At 42.6% G+C, this 19,915-nt stretch overlaps 2 protein-coding genes across 2 annotated transcripts in view; both read left to right on the forward strand.

Moving 5' to 3' along the window:
* The first annotated feature begins 11,302 nt into the window (after positions 1-11,302).
* Positions 11,303-11,965, forward strand: LOC138354655 (collagen alpha-2(I) chain-like). Its single transcript, XM_069309011.1, has one exon. It carries the CDS (start codon positions 11,303-11,305, stop codon positions 11,963-11,965), a length of 663 nt encoding a protein of 220 aa, XP_069165112.1.
* LOC123768904 (activating signal cointegrator 1 complex subunit 2) overlaps positions 11,923-19,915 on the forward strand; it is a 120,076-nt gene continuing 112,083 nt past the window's right edge. The window contains 2 exon segments of the mRNA XM_045759692.2: positions 11,923-12,421; positions 19,327-19,413. Coding sequence (XP_045615648.2) covers positions 12,338-12,421; positions 19,327-19,413 — 171 coding nt within the window. The 5' untranslated portion in view covers positions 11,923-12,337.

Raw genomic sequence — 19,915 nt, forward strand, 5'->3', positions numbered from 1 at the left:
CCTAATAGTTTCTGGAGATTCTAATAGTTTCATGGATTGCTTCGCAATGGTTTGAAGTTTGTACAGGTAGGCATAGACTGAATGAATTCCACAGCTTGAGTTTTGAGTTGAGTCGTATGTAATCTCACCAACCCATTGTGCCTTCTTGCAAATAAATTATTATTATTATTATTATTATTATTATTATTATTATTATTATTATTATTATTATTATTATTATTATTATTATTATTATTATTATTATTATTATTATGTGCCTCTGTAACCCTTTCCACTACACCCCCCCCCACAGGATGGGTATGGGTTGCATATTAAATGAACTAAACTAAACTAACTGCTGATCCACCATTTCTACTAAGACGCACATGCGTCTTAGTAGACATAATGGATAGGTAGGTAGATATAATGAATAGGTAGATTTCTATATAATGGATAGGATAGAAAAGTCTCCGTTTCTGTTTTCGTTCCCGTTTTTTCCCATCACTGTAATCTGTATCTGGACACGTACTCCTGGTTTTGAATTCATATTCACTAAATTTATCTCTAGGTCTCTAGGAAGATAGGTTTCATAGACTCAAGAAGATTCGTGGCAACCAGGATGTTTACATCCTTTGATTACAGGACCTTGTTTGATTTGTTCATTCTTTCTAGCATGTCATTCCAGAGAATTGTGAGAAAGATTGTTTCCAGGTTTTCCATTTTGTTGCTCATTCCTTCTGACTTTCGCCTTGTGTTCACTTGTTGTTCGTTGTCAGCTGATAGAGAATCCAGTGCATGTTTTATTTTCTCGAAAACCCCCATACAGAGTATGAACAGCCTCAAAATGTGCTGCCCATCGTGTATCAGACAGACGCTTGATCAGAACATCTTTTCCTAAAGATGATGTCAATACATTCCAGAGATGAGTAGAACCAGCAAAAATGAATACAGATGCTGAACAAAGTCAAAGAATTTGACAGTCTGTAGACAATACTCTGCTGCTTCTACTCCCACCAAGTTCAGGCTGAGTCCAGCGCCGGGAACATGATGGCAAACTCAGTTGATGAATCCGTGCTTGCAATCCAATATATCGTCCACACATATTTGAGGCATTATAGTATGACTAATCACGGCAGTTTGTTAGTAGAATTTTGTTCTCATTAAGTCATCGACTGTGAATTCACCTAGTTGTGTTTGCGGAGGTTGAGCTTTGCTCTTTCGGCCCGCCTCTCAACTGTCAATCAACTGTTTACTACTTTTTTTCCCCCACACCACACACACACCTCCCAGGAAGCAGCCCGTGACAGCTGACTAACTCCCAGGTACCTATTTACTGCTAGGTAACAGGGACATTCAGGGTGAAAGAAACTTTGCCAATTTGTTTCTGCCTCGTGCGGGAATCGAACCTGCGCGCTATCCACCAGGCTACGAGGCCCCCTAAGTGTCTGTTAGATCCTTTGCTCCATGAGAAAAGATAAGGATGAACATCAAGAAACGTTGCACAGGCTCACAGCCTTTAATGTATCGGACAGTAAATGTCAGTTGATCTGTGTGCGAGATGTCTGGAGTGGAAGCTACACTTGTTGACTAATACTTCGACTATTTTACTTCTTCAAGAATGGTACAAAGAACCTGTTGTCCCATTAATTCAATAAATTCCTCACAAATATTTGCAGATAAATGTAATGGAATCCCTTTTCCAGGATTTCCATACATTTTGAGATGTTCTTCCAAGAAAAGGTCAAATTCACTCAGCAGCTCTAGTTTAGTTTAGTTCCTTTATTATGCCCCCCATACCCATCTTGTGGGCGGTAGTGGAAAGGGTTACAGAGGCACATAATGGGCTCAGGGACTGAACTCCACAATTCATTTAGCTAAGCAAGTTACAATCTTGATGAGCTAGTTACAAAATTCAATATAATTCGTCACATCAACAATGGGTTCGAGACCGACCACAAGTACAGTTTCTAAATTAAGCAACTGACATATGTGGAGAGCTAGTGTCACAATTGATATGTTTGTCCTGCACACCGCCCCCCATCCAGTGGGCAGCGGTGGATAGGTTACAGTCACTTAGTTACTACCTACAGTTAGCAAACTGGGGATATTTGGCTAAGACTTCTGGTAGCAGATCATTTTGAATGAAATATTGACACATCGTTGGAACACTGGTTATAGAATTGTCTCTAAATTCACGTATCTTTTCGCACTCCATCACATAGTGACGGTGGGCAGCTCTAGTATACCTAAATAGCTGCCATTTTTGTTGACCCAATAATCTTATTTTCTCCACGAAAGGGCAAACCTCTACAGACAAAAAAGTGAAATACAGAAACCACAAGAGTCAACACTTTATGCCAATATTCCTGCTCTGCTTTATGCCAATATTCCTGTTTATCTTATTACTTGAGCCCCCTATGTTGCTCAAGTAATAAGATAAGATAAGATTCAGGTAAAGATACGTTCAATGGATGTGAGTTATAAACATATGTTGGATTTCTATATAGAGCTAGTACATACAATGCCTGAAGCCACTAAAGAACCTACACCTCTAGTTTCTTTTTTTATTATTATTTATGTATACAATAGTTCTTACATTCTTGTACAGTCACTAGCACGCGTTACGTTTCGGGCAAGTCCTTAATTCTTAATTCAATATTTCCCGCCAAATAGTTGAACAACCAGGTACCTATTTTACTGTTGGGTAAACAAGGGGCTACATTAAGGATTGACGCCCAGTAAATCCTCCCTGGCCAGGATACGAACCCATGACAAAGCTCCCGCGAAACATCAGGCGAGTGTCTTATCGCTACACCACGGGGAACTGTTAATCAAATATATTTATGCCTTATCAAATATGCTGTCATGCACTTTCGATGCTCTTCTCCATTTTCATTTACTACAATAACATTTCTGTGCTTCCAGTCACTGAGTCCCAATGTAGCAGAGGAAGATTCTTTCTTGGACAATAGGCGACATACAAAGCAGTACCAACGACCTCGGGATGGTCAATATAGTAGTCATTCACGTTTTACACACTCGCCATTCCGCAGTTCACGTTTGAACACATTGTTTGATAAATACCTCGCCTTCATATTCTCTACTCCAGTTGTTTTATACAGCTAGAGTATAAAGTTTTATACATCTGTTTATCAAGATGAACAAGTCCACAAGGGCCGTGATGAGGGTTCGAACCTACGTCCGAGATGATCCCAGACGCTTCGGGCGTCAAGATGTTAATTTTGGAAGTTTTCCTATTTTCTCTTTCTCCTCTGCAGCTGTCTTCCTCTTCTGTGCTCCACTCAGAACATTGTTTCATTTCTGCAGAAAGGGTTATTCACCTGGAAATATATATCTTAATATTTAGTATTTAATCCCACACCAGGATGTGGGGTTATATTATTTACCTGAGGGTTACAAATACTAGCGGCCTCCACGAGAATAGGAAGCCGGTGGCTTGTCAAAGGTCCCCCCCTCCATTTGCCCTGATGATTTTAAAACCTAGCAGGTTTGGCATTTACAGCTTTGGCGGGTAGGCGGTTTCACGGGTTTTCAACTCTATGGGGTGAAAAAGCATCTCCTGATTTCAGTACTACTGATGCACTGATTAGTATGATACTAATACATGCAGATACATGCAGCGCTTGATAAAAATGAGTTCCCTGTTGGGTTATTTGTTGACCTGCGTAAGGCTTTTGACACTGTCAACCACCAAAACCTTCTTCTTAAATTACATCATTATGGAGTCAGAGGACACTCCCTGCAATACCTTAAGTCTTACCTTACTGACAGGCTCCAGTATGTTTCTGTGAATGGTTGAATTTCTCCCACCCTACCCATCAACAACGGTGTTCCTCAGGGCAGCATACTTGGCCCTCTCTTTTTCTCATCTACATTAATGACCTTCCAAATGCCTCCCAACACCTCAACCCAATTTTATTTGTTGATGACACAACCTTAATTTTCTCCAGTCTTAACTCTCTTACTCTGAATGTTACAGTGAATACTGAACTAAATAAAGTCTATCTTTGGCTAACTGCTAACCAACTCACCATAAAACCTTCCATATTTTGTTTGGTAATAAATCCTCAGATCAAATTAATCTAAGAATAAACAATAATCCAAATTAGTAACAAAGTAGATGCTAAATTCCTTGGTGTCCTCTTCGATAATAACATGAATTTCCAGGGCAATATTCAAAATATAGAAAAAAAAAGTTTTTAAAACTGTTGGCATTCTGTTTAAGATCAGATATTTTGTACCTCGCCCTGCCCTGGTGACGCTCTATTACTCTCTCATCTATCCTTATCTCAACTATGGTATTTGTGCTTGGGGTTCTACTACCCAAAGTCTTCTACGTCCTCTAATTACTCAACACAAATCTGCTATTAGAACAATATCTAACTCTGGCCTTAGACAGCACTCAGCACCTTAGACAGCAACTTTGACTATGTTAGATATTAAGTCACTGCACATTCTCTCAAGTGTATTCTATATATTTAAAACTGAACTGTAATGTCAATCCTGATCTTAAACGCTTCCTAGAAGGTTGTAACAGAACCCATGGGCACCACACCAGAAACAAATACCTATTTGATATTCCAAGAGTGTGACTGTACCAAACTAGAAATGCTCTACAAATCAATGGACCCAGAATGTGGAATGACCTTCCCAATCACATCAAAGGCTGTACCTCTCTCAACCAGTTTAAGATGACAACTAAGTACTACCTAATAAACTCCACGTAATCTACCTTACCCTCTAAAATGTCAACCCATGTCTTCCTATTTTCAAACTATACTGTTTGTTGACCAACTTGTATAACTGCTGATTTCCACCATTTTTTCAATTGATGCTTTGATCTCAATTAGTATTAATTTTTAGTCTAAGTGTTTTTTCCAACACCTTGCCCGAAACGCTGTGCGTATTAGTGGTTTTAGGCCTTGTATGTACTAGCTCTATCTATAACTCCAACTTCATGTTTGTAATTCACCTTGTATGTATGTACTTTTACCTGAATAAACATTTGATTTGATTTGATTAAACATTTGATTTGAGTCCTACATTGTGGCTTGTTGAGCTTGAACCCGTTGCTCCTCATTAGTGTTACCTCTGACCTCTCTTGAAGACGTTTTCCGGAACAACATTTATTTATTTATTATTTATTTATTTATTTATAAACAAGAGAGAGAGATTTGGGTTTGTGAGAGCACATAGCATTGAGTTTACATTCTTGTAAAGCCACTAGTTCACACAGCGTTTCGGGGACCCAAGTCCCAACATCCTCCATATTTATTTATTTATATATTTATATACAAGAAGGTGCAAAGTGAATTGAAGTGCAAACTAACATTAATAACGGTAGTAGACCCAAGAGAAACAACAAGCGAGAAGGACTATTCAATAAATTCAATTTTAATAATAAGAGGATAGACTGGGGGAAAATAAACAAGGAACTTACAAACATTCAATGGGAAAATGTTCGAAGAAATAAATATCCTACACAAAGAATAGAAAAACTGACGTCTGAAGCATATGAAGTCTGTCTGAAACATGTTCCTTTGAGGAAAGCCAGAAAGAGGTCCAATGTAGAAAGAGAACGCAGAAGACATTACAAAAGGAGGAAGAAATTAACGGAAATGCTTAAGCAGACACGACTCTCCATACAGAGAAGAAATAACTTAAACAGGGAGATTGAAGAAATCGAACAGAGACTGAAGCATTCCTATCAGACTGAAGAAAGGCAACTAGAACAGAAAACAATTCAAGAAATAAAGAAAACCCAAAATATTTCTTCACATATGCTAAATCAAAAGCGAAAACCACTGCCAGTATTGGACCTATTCGTATTAGTGAAGGGTCATACACTGAGGATGACAAAGAAATTAGTGAAATCCTAAAAAAGCATTATGAGGACATGTTTAGCACTCCGATACTCAGCATGAAAGTGGAAGATCCGGACAATTTCTTTATGAATGATACTCAAACACCTGTAAATATAACTGATATCAACACGAGCGTGGCGGATTTTGAAAGAGAAATTGACAATATGTCCATGCACTCAGCCCCGGGTCCAGACTCGTGGAATTCAATATTTATAAAGAAATGCAAAGTGCCGGTAGCACAGGCACTCAGTATAGTGTGGAGGGAGAGCTTGGACACGGGGGAGATACCAGATGCACTTAAGACTTGGGTAAATACTGGTTCAGACTTGGGTAAATACTGGTAGAGACTTGGGTAAATACTGGTTCAGTAACAGGGTTGTTGATTTGTGGAACCAATTGCCGCGTAACATTGTGGAGGTGGGGTCCCTCGATTGTTTCAAGCATGGGTTGGACATGTATATGAGTGGGATTGGGTGGTTATAAATAGGAGCTGCCTCGTATGGGCCAACAGGCCTTCTGCAGTTGCCTTTGTTCTTATGTTCTTATGTTCTTATGTTCTTAAAGTAGCAGACATTGCCCCTCTACACAAGGGAGGGAGCAAAGCATTGGCAAAGAATTATAGACCAGTTGCACTAACGTCCCACATAATAAAAGTATTTGAGAGAGTGATCAGGAGTCAGGTCACTAGATTCATGGAAACCAATGACCTCCACAATCCAGGCCAACATGGATTTAGAGAGGGAAGATCATGCCTGTCACAGCTACTTGACCACTATGACAAAATCACTGAGGCATTAGAGGAAAAACATAATGCAGATGTCGTATACACAGACTTTGCAAAGGCATTCAACAAATGTGACCATGGAGTGATTGCACACAAAATGAGGTCAATGGGTATAACTGGTAAAGTAGGACGCTGGATACTCAATTTCCTGTCGAACAGAACACAAAGAGTAACAGTCAATCAAGTAAAATCGAGCCCGAGCGCAGTTAAAAGCTCTGTACCTCAAGGCACAGTCCTTGCACCACTGCTGTTCCTCATTCTCATATCAGATATAGACAAAAAACACAAGTCACAGCTTCGTGTCATCCTTTGCAGATGATACAAAAATCAGCATGAAAATTACCTCTGCTGAAGACATTGATAAACTACAAACAGATATTAACAAAGTTTTCGATTGGGCAGCAGAAAATAACATGATGTTTAATGGTGATAAATTCCAGGTACTCAGATACGGCAAAAATGAGGATCTTAAACATAATACAGGGTACAAAACACAATCGAATCTGCCCATAGTAGGAAAACAGCATGTCAAGGATTTGGGAATAATAATGTCTGACGACCTAACGTTTAGGGAGCATAACCAAGCAAGTATTGCGTCAGCCAGAAAAATGATAGGATGGATTACGAGAACCTTCAAGTCCAGAGATCCCACCACAATGGTTGTACCCTTCAAATCACTTATGTTGTCCCGTCTTGAGTACTGCTCAGTACTCACTCATCCCTTCAGAGCAGGAGAGATTGCTGAAATAGAGGGAATACAGAGAACATATACGGCACGCATAGACGAGATAAAGCACCTAAATTATTGGGATCGTCTCAAAGCTCTCCAAATGTACTCACTAGAAAGGAGACGAGAGAGATACCAAATAATATACACATGGAAAATACTGGAGGGCCAGGTCCCAAATCTACACAGTAAAATAACAACATACTGGAGTGAACGATATGGAAGAAAATGCAGAATAGAACCAGTGAAGAGCAGAGGTGCCATAGGCACAATCAGAGAACACTGTATGAACATCAGAGGTCCACGGTTGTTCAACGTCCTATCAGCGAGCATCAAAAATATTACAGAAACAACCGTGGACATCTTCAAGAGGAAACTAGATTGTTTCCTTCAAGGAGTGCCGGACCAACCGGGCTGTGGTGGGTATGTGGGCCAAATTTAATAAGTCAATATTGACTTATTAAATATGTGCATAGGTGACATACTTAACATAATAGATACCCTTAAAAAGATTCATAGAAAACACCGACCTTACCTAACCTTGTTAGTATCTTAAGATAAGCATCTTATAGCTTCGTAATTACAATTATTACCTAACCTATAATAGATATAGGTTAAGTAATAATTGTAATTACGAAGCAATAAGATGCTTATCTTAAGATACTAACAAGGTTAGGTAAGGTCGGTGTTTTCTATGAATCTTTTTAAGGGTACCTATTATGTTTAGTATATCACCTATGCACGTAGTTAATAAGTCAATATTGACTTTACGAATTTGCGAGAACGGGCTGCCCGTTCTCGCAAATTTAATTTTTAATTTAATTTAATTTAAATTTAATTAGCGGGCCTGCGGGCCGCTCCAAGCAACAGCCTGGTGGACCAAACTCTCACAAGTCAAGCCTGGCCTCGGCTGTGGTTGGGGAGTAGAAGAACTCCCAGAACCCCATCAACCAGGTATCAACCAGGAAAGGTACATTGGGTTTGTGAGGATACATAGCATGGTATTTACACTCTTGTAAAGCCACTAGTACGCGCAGCGTTTCGGGCAGGTCCTTAATCTAACAGATTAATATAAATAATCTTATATATATTTATTGTATGTTATTGTAAATATTTATTGTATGTATGTACCTTACCTAAATAAAATTGTATTGTGTTGTATTGTATTGTAGAAAATTTTAAGTAGGTAAATTCAAGCAGAATTATTAAAATGATAATTGTTCAGTATTTTAAAGGTTTCGATGAGATCCGCCCCGTCATGCCTGGTTTGGAGTGTTGTTAGCCCTGTGTCCCTCGAGCGTTCCTGATACGAGAGATGACTATAAGCTCTGGGATGATTTTTGTTGCCCGGTGTTACACCTTCTCCAGAGCAGCTACGTTCTTCTGAGGATGAGGTCTCCCATGCTTGGATGCAATAATCCAAATTGGGGCTCACCAGAGACTTATACAATTGAATGACTACCTTGTTTTCCTTAAAGGTAAAGGCACACTTGATTATTCCCAGGATTTGTTTAGTTTTTTTACTGCCGCTCCCACTTGTGCATCTTTTAGTGAATTATGGATTCTGACTCCAAGGTCCTTTTTTTCATCTATCTGTTCTAAGGCAGTCCTGTAAATTTGGGAGTTGTGACGTGGATTGATATGCCCCACATGCAAGTTCTTGCATTTATCGACATTAAAAAGCAAAAGTGTGCTTGCAACAAGACCTAAATATTTATATATTCTGCTTCCATAATGAACATGTCCTATGCTCTTGGGGACACTCCACGGGAGACATCTCCCGTCACGCAGGGTGCAGTCGCACCTCCACAGATCTCCAGTATCATCTATTGATACTGGTAATGGCTCAAAAGGGCCACCACTTACGGGCTATTCATGCCCGTGCCACTTTTTGGGTGGCTTAATCTTCATCAATCAATCAGACAACACTCAGCCCCCCTTGTTTAACTCCCTAAACATGCTAAACATAATCTCACTCCACAAATTCTCTTGTGTCAACTACATTTACAAAACCCTGTTCTTAAATGCAAATCCTGCTCTGAAACTCTCCTTGGACAGATGTAATTGGACCCATTATCACCACACCAGAAATAAATATCTCTTTGATATCCCCAGAGTCAAACTTAATCTGTGTAAACACTCTATGCAGATAAAGGGACCCAATCTATGGAACTCACTCCCTAATGAATTGAAAAGCTGTCCAACTTTTGCGTCATTCAAAAACAATACTAAAAAGTACCTAATTTCATCTTCTTAGTTTTTAACCTTTTACTTTAAAATTGCACTGTATCTATTGCTACCCAATCTCCCAATCTTTATGTATCCGAACATCTTTACCATTGCGATCATTGCTGTCTTCTTATATGTGCTGTCAATCTGCTGTATGGTGTCTATTAATCTTGTTTAAATTACCAATCAAGCTGTCAATGTAATCAATCAGAGCTTCAATATACCAATGTGCTTTAATATACTTACTAATCTCTCTCATCTCATTTTTTTTCTTGCAATGTATTTGTTATCATTTTATTAATTCTGCTAGAATTTACCTACTTAAAATTATCTGTTAGATTAAGGACTTGCCCAAAACGCTGCGCGTACTAGTGGCTTTGCAATCTTGTAAATACTATGCTATGTATTCTCAGTTTTAGTTTAGTTCATTTATGATGCACCCCATACCCATCTTGTGGGCGGTAGTGGAAAGGGTTACAGAGGCACATAATGGGCTGCAGATAATGAGAATTCCCAGAGATACTTGTAACCGAGTCTAAGCCGAACAGTAGTAACATCTAGAAGTCTGCTGGTTTTATTGGATGATCCATAGATGTGTGGCTCCTCTTACATGATAGTATGATGATAGATGGAATTACTGGTGTCAATTTCACTTTGCTTCTTGTATATAAATAAATAAATAAATAAATAAATAAATAAATAAAATAAATAAATAAATAAATAAATAAATAAGCAAGCTTGAAGTGAATAGCCGACCGGGAGACATCTCCCGTCACGCAGGGTGCAGTTGCACCTCCGCAGATCTCCAGTATCAGCTCTTGATACTGGTAATGGCTCAAAAGAGCCACCACTAATGGGCTATTCATACCCGTGCCACCTTTTGGCTGGCTTAATCTTCATCAATCAATCGAATAGCCGACAGTACAATTTCCACAGTGATTCAGTGAACTACAATACAGACACTTAGGACTAACCACATCTCTTCAAACCTCAAGAATGTAGCACTCTGCGTATGCAGTTCTAATCGACTCCAAAACACTACGGGCTCGCCATAGCCCGTGCTGCTTGGAACTTTTTGTTCTAGGTAGCGAATCTTAAACAACAACAACAACTACAGCTTCAACGCAGAGCAGGTAGCAGACTACGACCGCATCGACCTACAACGCTCTCGCTCCCATCGAGTTTAGACACTCGCGATTCCCCATCGAGCCGCCTTGCTCTCCCGCATAGAGCTCTGCGACTCCGGCCTCACTCAGCTCTGCTCCAAGCTCCGCCTCAGCGTCTACCACTGCCAACAACCGACTACTGTAATCAATACTACTAAATAAATATGAAAACTCACTAAACACTGTGTATCTAATCTACCCAACAAAGTAACATAATCGTACGTTACAAGTGATTGATTGATAAAGATTACAGATGTGCTTTAATATACCTACTAATCTCTCTCATCTCATTTTTTTTCTTGCAATGTACCTGTTATCACTTTATAAATTTTGCTACAATTTACCTTACTTAAAATTATATGTTAGATTAAGGACCTGCCCTAAACGCTGCACGTACTAGTGGCTTTACAAGAATGTCAACACCATGCTATGTATCCTCACAAACCCAATGTACCTTCTTGTATATAAATAAATAAATAAATAAATAAATAAATAAATAAATAAATAAAGCCACCCAAAAAGTGGCACGGGCATGAATAACCAGTACAAAATTAGTGCAGTAACAAATATAATAAATATGGGTCAATATGGGCCCAGGTCAGCATGGGCCCTTGTCCCCCCTGCTTGGGGCGAGGACCCGACTGGGGGCCAGGGCCCTGCCGGGGACGAGGGTCCGGCAGGGGGCCAGGGCCCTGCCGGGGACGAGGGTCCGGCTGGGGGCCAGGGTCCGGCCGGGGACGAGGGTCCGGCTGGGGGCCAGGGTCCGGCCGGGGACGAGGGTCCGGCTGGGGGCCAGGGTCCGGCCGGGGACGAGGGTCCGGCTGGGAGCCAGGGTCCGGGCGGGGACGAGGGTCCGGCTGGGGGCCAGGGCCCGGCCGGGGGCCAGGGCCCGGCCGGGGGCCAGGGCCCGGCCGGGGACGAGGGTCCGGCTGGGGGCCAGGGTCCGGCCGGGGACGAGGGTCCGGCTGGGGGCCAGGGCCCGGCCGGGGACGAGGGTCCGGCCGGGGGCCAGGGCCCGGCCGGGGACGAGGGTTCGGCAAAGGGCCAGGGCCCGGCCGGGGACGAGGGTCCGGCTGGGGACCAGGGGCCGGGGACGAGGGTCCGGCCGGGGGCGAGAATCCAGAGAATAATCCGGGAGCCAGGAACGGCGGCGAGGCCTGCTTGTGTGCTGGGCGGGTGTGGGGGTTCCACGTGATCCTCCTGCTGCAGGCGCCGTCTCACAACACCACCAGCTGTTTAATATGACGAGTCACCCTCGCCTGGTCCTTGATTGATGCTTGTTGCACCATGTTTTGTGTACGTGTTAGTGACCCGTGCAGGCTACGGTGCTGATGTCCGGCCGGGAGTACAGTGCTATGAACACCTGCTTGTTTAGCAGGAAGCAGAAATTAACTTTTATGGGATGGTGGTGTGAGGGCCGTCGTAAGAGCAGCTTGGGACTGTGGAGCTGGGGTGACAGCCTTCAGTGTAGAGTAGTCTGGTCAACGTTAGCGAGCCTGGTCCCGTGGACCTCAACAGCTGCTGTTCACACCCTTCAATCTGACAACTTGTGCATGTAACAGTGAGGATGAGCAGCACAGGAGCTATCCCTAAGGGAGGGGCGAGGCCCAAGCTCATCAAACCAAGGGACAGTGATGTCTACGAGAAGCAGGTCAGTCGTCCCCGTCCTCATTACATTTTTTGCTTCAGTAATACGTGGGTCATGCATGTGAGGTTGGGAATCTTCATTCAACAGGCCACGAAGGTATCATTCTGTGGCCAGATTCTTGTGGACTTCTGTATATCATGTTGTCTTCTACGATTTTATGTTGAAAAAAAAAAAAAAATTGTAGTACCTTTCGCCATCAAACTTGCCCTTACTTTACCTAACCCCACCAAACTTACTTTACCTAAACCCCTCTAAACTTGCCCTTACTTTACCTAACCCCACCAAACTCACCCTTATTTTATATAACCCCACCAAACTCACCCGTACTTTACCTAACCCCACCAAACTTACTTTACCTAACCTCACTAAATTTACCCTTACTTCACCTAACCCCACCACACTTACCCTTCCTTTACCTAACCCCACCAAACTTACCCTTCCTTTACCTAACCCCACCAAACTTACCCTTACTTTACCTAACCCCACCAAACTTACCCTTACTTTACCTAGTCCCACCGAACTACCCTTACTTTACCGAACCCTTCTAAACTTACCCTTACTTTACCTAACCCCTTTAAACTTACTCTTACATTACCTAACCCCACCAAACTTACCCTTACTTTATCTAGTCCCACCGAACTATCCTTACTTTACCGAACCCTTCTAAACTTACGCTTACATTACCTAACCCCACCTAACAACCTTATATTCTCTAACCCCCAACTAACTTAATCTTGTTACTGTATACTTAAGGAGTTTCTTAGAAAGTAGAGATTGGGTGTAGCTGCTACCTCCACCACGCCACATGGCAACCGGCTCCACAAATCAACAACCCTGCCACCGAACCAGCACCCACCCAGGTCCCTCCAAAATCCAAACCCTTCCAGCTCACACCCACCGTTTTGCGCTCCGTCCTGTGTTGATACTCTCAACACCCCACCAACATCCCCCCTACTTCATCCCTCCACCCACCCGCAAACCCCCACCATGTCACCCCTAACTCTTCGCCTTTCCAGTGAATGCAGTTTAAGCTTTGTTAATCTTAATTCATATGACAGGTTTCTAATTTGGGGATTATCTTTGTCATCCTACGCTGGACACATTCAAGTGAATTTATATCCATTCTATAGTGCAACGACCAAAACTGAACTGCGTAATCTAAATGGGGGCCTAACCAGAGCAAGATATAGCCGATATAGCCTGGTGTCTTGTTAGTAACAAGACACCAGGTGTCTTGTTACAAACGCTTCGATTAATAAATCCTAATGTCCTATTTGCCTTATTACAAACATTTATGCATTGATTTTTTGGTTTTAAATTCTTACTAATCATAACTCCCAGATCCCTATCGCAATCCGACTTCATAATCTGAACACCATTTAGCTCGTATCTTGTAACTCTTATCATCATTACCTAGCCTCAAAACCTTACCTTTGTAAGCATTAGACTGCATCTGCCCATCTTTTGACCATTTCAAAACCATATTTAGATTGCCATGAAGTGATAGCGAGTCTTTTTCCGTGTTTATTTCCCTCCCGATTTTTGTATAAAAAATTCATAATCATAATTCATTGTGTTGGGGGGACAGGTAGCCAGTGAACATATTTTCCTGAATTTACTTGAGGGCCACTAATACTAGTGGCCTCGACAAGAGCAGGAAGCCGGCGGCTTGTCAGAGATCCCCCAAATTCCCCCTATATACGTTAGGCTTACATTGAGGTCCCCCACCCCCTAAACAAGGTAAAATTATTGACCCTACTAGGATGCAACCCTACAAGAAGCTGACTAACATTTGGGTACCTATATGCTCCTAGGTCTGACTAGCACCTAGGTTTGTGGGCCTGATGGCTGAGTGGAAAGCGCTCGGGGTTCGTAGTCCTAAGGTTCCGTAGGTGGAAACAAATGGGCAGAGTTTCTTTTGCCCTGATGGCCCTGTTCACCTAGCAATAAATAGGTATCTAGGAGTTAGGCTGCTTTCTGGGGGTGTGTAACAAAAAGGAGGCCTGGTTGAGGACTGGGCTGCGGGGACACTAAGGCCCGAAATCATCTCAAGATAGGTGATAGGAAATGTGTCCAACCATTTCTGTCCTGCCCAGGGTTACTTTGCTCCTCTGCATTGTTACATTATTCTCACAGATTTTTTTTATTTTTGATAGATATATACAAGAGTTTTTACATTTTTGTGCAGCCACTAGCACGCATAGCATTTTGGGCAAGTCCTTAATCCTATGTTCCCCAGAATACAACCCTGCCAAATAATTTAACAACCAGGTACCCATTTTACTGTTGGGTAAACAGAGGCTCCAGTTAAGGATTGACGCCCAGTAAATCCTCCCCAGCCAGGATACGAACCCAGGACAAAAGTGCTCACAAAATGCCAGGCATTTTGGAGTGTCTTAACCATTAATTCTGCTAGAATTTACCTACTTAAAATTATCTGTTAGATTAAGGACCTGCCCAAAACACTGCTCGTACTAGTGGCTTTACAAGATTGTAAATACTATGCTATGTATTCTCAAACCCAATGTACCTTCTTGTATATAAATAAATAAATAAATAAAATAGCATGGGGACTACAAATAAGAAGCAAAGTGGTTTTATACACTTTGAATTAAGTGCACGCTTATACTACAATACTATACTGTATACTGTCTAAGCTCTTCCATTTCATTCACCTGGAATGTATGGGTCTTGAACCGTGGACCCCATACATGTGAGGCCAAGGCTCTATTGACTGGACTATGAATAGTCGTAAAAAGGAAACTTTCCAGAACTGGAATTTTCGACTTAACCTGACTGGATACCTGGATACCTGATCAACCAGGCTGTGACTCATACGTCAGGCTGCGAGCAGCCGCGTCTAACAGCCTGGTTGATCAGTCCAGCAACCAGGAGGCCTGGTCGACGACCGGGCCGCGGGGACACTAAGCCCCGGAAGCACCTCAAGGTAACCTCAAGGTAAGGACTGTTACTGAAACTCGGAGGAATTATTTTTACTGTCTAAGCTCACTTATCCAGACTGTATGGGAAGGACCCCTGACTGGATAAGCCGGCTGTTTATCTGGATAAACAGAATTCTTACAGGGAAAGTCCAAAAATGAACATACAGGTCATTTGCAATTTTTTGTACACAACCCACATGCTATAATTTGAATTTCCAGACACACTATAAATCCAAAAATATAATTTAAAAGAGAAAGTTAAACTTTCCTTTTTGTATTGTGTTCTTGTTTGAAGAAAATGCAGAATAAAACAAGTGAAGAGCAGGGGTGCCATAGGCACAATCAGAGAACACTGTATAAACATCAGAGGTCCACGGTTGTTCAACATCCTCCCAGCGACTATAAGAAATGTTGCCGGAACAACCGTGGATATCTTCAAGAGCAAACTAGATACAGTAATTTTATTCAAGGAGTGCCGGACCAACTGAGCTGTGGTGAGCTTCGAGCTGCGGGCCACTCCAAGCAACAGCCTGGTAGACTAAGCTCTCATAAGTCAAGCCAAGCCTTGGGTCAGGCTTGGGGGAGTAGAACTTCTAGAATCCCATCAAGCCGGTATCAAGCAGGTACAGTAGATTTTGAAATGTGTAGTTTTTGAAAATTTACGTAACCAGTTATCCGGATAATTCCAGTTATCCGGATTTCTGTCTGGATATGGCAAAGTTTTGGAAGAAAATTATCCAGACTTGACTTAGACTCTGTGCCAGTCTGCGTTATCCAGCCAAACCTCTGGTTATCCAGATATTGATAAATTTTGCCTGAAAATTATCCAGATGTAATTTTTGCGGGATAACCCATACTGTATATCTGGTTGAGTAGAATCCAGATAAGCAAGCTCATACAGTATCTATATTAAATATCCCCTTATAAACCCTCTTTAATCCCTTTTGGTTTGCTACTAGTTGGATCAATGGGCCAAAGTATTACCTACCTTGAAGTAACCTTGAAGTGTTTCTGGGGCTTAGTGTCCCTGTGGCCCGGTCGTCGACCAGACCTCCTCATTGCTGGACTGGTCAACCAGGCCATTTAATGCGGCTGCTCGCAGCCTGACATATGAATCACAGCCTGGTTGATCAGGTATCCTTTGGAGGTGCTTATCCAGTTCTCTCATGAACACTGTGAGGGGTCAACCAGTTATGCCCCTTATGTGTAGTGGAAGCGTGTTGAACAGTCTTCCGGCTTCTGCTGTTGATAGAGTTCTCTCTCAGAGTACCTGTTGCACCTCTGCTTTTCAATGGGGGTATTCTACACATCCTGCCATGCCTCCTGGTCTCATGTGATGCTATTTCTGTGTGCAGGTTTGGGACCAAGCCCTCTAATATTTTCCACGTATAAATTATTATGTATCTCTCCCGCCTACGCTCAAGAAAATGCCAATTTAGGCTCTTTAGTTGGTCCCAGTAGTTTAGATGTTTTACTGAGTGGATTCTAGCAGTAAAGGATCTCTGCATGCTCTCCAGGTCACCACACCAGAAACAAATACCTTTTTGATATTCCAAGAGCACGACTTAATCAAACTAGAAATGCTCTACAAATCAAGGGACCCAGGATGTGGAATGACCTTCCTAGTCATGTTAAAGACTGTACCTCTCCCAACCAGTTTAAGATAAAAACTAAGTACTACCTAATTAACTCCCTGTAACCTACCTTACCCCTATAATGTCAACCCATGTCTGTTATTTTTAAACAATGCTGTTTGTTGACCAAATTATATTTTTGCTGTTTTCCTGTCATGTTCCCCTCTTTTTTATTTTTATATTTTCTCAACACATTTTATACTTTAATGTCAATTAGTATCAAGTTCTAGTCTTTAGTGTTTTTCCTGCCCGAAATGCTTTGCGTAATAGTGGCTTTAGGCATTGTATGTACTAGCTCTATCTATACATTCATCAATATCTATATCACCCCTTGTATGTATGTACTTTACCTAAATAAGCATTTGAATTTTGAATTTGAAATTTGAATTTCTCCAGCTTTGAAAAGGGCTGTCATTGTGCAGCAGTACTCTATCTTGAGGTTATCTTGAAATGATTTCGGGGCTTTAATGTCCCCGCGGCCCGGTCCACGACCAGGCCTCCACCCCCAGGAAGCAGCCCGTGACAGCTGACTAACACCCAGGTACCTATTTTACTGCTAGGTAACAGGGGCATAGGGTGAAAGAAACTCGGCCCATTGTTTCTCGCCGGCGCCCAGGATCGATCCCGGGACCACAGGATCACAAGTCCAGTGTGCTGTCCGCTCGGCCAGCACCCTAAAGAGCACTAGCGTCTTGAAAAGTATCATCATCGGTATAGTATCTCTAGTGTGAACGGTTCCTGTTATCCAACCTGTCATTTTTCTTGCAGTTGTGATGGCTACTTTATTGTGTTCTCTGAAGGCAAGGTCTTCTGACATGAGTACACCCAAATCCTTTACATTGCCTTTTCGTTTTCTGTTATGATTTGAGTGGGTTTTGTACGTGGTGTTCGTTTAAGCCAGTTCTGTTTCTGTGGATATACCTATAAGCCATAATTCGTTACACCAGCCTACACTCATTACACCAGCCTACAGTCATTACACCAGCCTGCACTCATTACGCCAGCCTGCACTCATTACACCAGCCTACAGTCATTACACCAGCCTGCACTCATTACACCAGCCTGTACTCGTGACACCAGCCTGTACTCGTGACACCAGCCTACACTCATTACACCAGCCTGCACTCATTACACCAGCCTACACTCATTACACCAGCCTGTACTCGTGACACCAGCCTGCACTCATTACACCAGCCTGCACTCATTACACCAGCCTGCACTCATTACACCAGCCTGTACTCATTACACCAGCCTGCACTCATTACACCAGCCTGCACTCATTACACCAGCCTGTACTCGTGACACCAGCCTGTACTCGTGACACCAGCCTACACTCATTACACCAGCCTGCACTCATTACACCAGCCTGCACTCATTACACCAGCCTGTACTCGTGACACCAGCCTGTACTCGTGACACCAGCCTACACTCATTACACCAGCCTGCACTCATTACACCAGCCTACACTCATTACACCAGCCTACACTCATTACACCAGCCTGTACTCGTGACACCAGCCTACACTCCTGACACCAACCTGCACTCATTACACCAGCCTACACTCATTACACCAGCCTATACTCGTTACACCAGCCTGCACTCATTACACCAGCCTACACTCATTACACCAGCCTGCACTCATTACACCAGCCTGCACTCATTACACCAGCCTGCACTCATTACACCAGCCTGCACTCATTACACCAGCCTACACTCATTACACCATTACACTCATGACACCAGCCTGCACTCACTACACCAGCCTGCACTCATTACACCAGCCTGCACTCATTACACCAGCCTGCACTCATTACACCAGCCTGCACTCATTACACCAGCCTGCACTCATTACACCAGCCTACACTCATTACACCAGCCTTCACTCATTACACCAGCCTATACTCGTTACACCAGCCTGCACTCATTACACCAGCCTACCCCCGTGACACCAGCCTGCACTCATTACACCAGCCTGCACTCATTACACCAGCCTGAACTCATTACACCAGCCTACCCCCGTGACACCAGCCTGCACTCATTACACCAGCCTATACTCGTTACACCAGCCTGCACTCATTACACCAGCCTACCCCCGTGACACCAGCCTGCACTCATTACACAAGCCTGCACTCATTACACCAGCCTGCACTCATTACACCACCTTATTTGTATTCTGAGATATGCCGGCCAAGGTTTGATTGCCCCCCCCCCCTTGTGCTAGAAGCATATCTTATGACTGTAAACAATCATAAACATTTTATAAATGCTCCATACCTTTGTAAATTAATTTATTGTGTTTTAAGAAATTGTCAGTTCTTTTCTGTTACTTCAGGATGAGAGTGAAATGCTTGGAGACCCTCTTGAGAAGAAATTTATCACACTTAATGGCTTAGGTTTGGAAAAGCGAGTACCAGCATTGGTGAGTAATAAGATGTTGATGCTATTTATTATACTGTATAAATATTTCCTCCAAGTGTTCAGATTATCCTTCCCTCCTGTTTTCCCAGATACAACAAACAAACAAAAAATTAAATACCTGTAGTTTAACCCAACACAAATATAAAAATCAACTCTTACAAAACTAGATAAGAAGCTGTGGATCCAATCATATTTTCAGACACGTTATTATGACTCATCATCTGTATATGGATCCAGAATTAAGGATATCATGAGATTATCTTGAGATGATTTCGGGGCTTTAGTGTCCCCTTGGCCCGGTCCTCGACCAGGCCTCCATCCCCAGGAAGCAGCCCGTGACAGCTGACTAACACCCAGGTACCTATTTTACTGCTAAGTAACAGGGGCATAGGGTGAAAGAAACTCTGCCCATTGTTTCTCGCCGGCACCCGGGATCGAACCCGGGACCACAGGATCACAAGTCCAGCGTGCTGTTCGCTCGGCCGACCGGGTCCTCCGCTCGG

This window comes from Procambarus clarkii, chromosome 64, assembly GCF_040958095.1.
Source record: "Procambarus clarkii isolate CNS0578487 chromosome 64, FALCON_Pclarkii_2.0, whole genome shotgun sequence".
In the NCBI taxonomy this organism is placed as follows: Eukaryota; Metazoa; Arthropoda; class Malacostraca; order Decapoda; family Cambaridae; genus Procambarus; species Procambarus clarkii.

Coding starts and splice junctions, on each gene's coding strand:
- LOC138354655 (XM_069309011.1), top strand. CDS start 11,303: ATGAATAACCAGTACAAAATTAGTGCAGTAACAAATATAATAAATATG.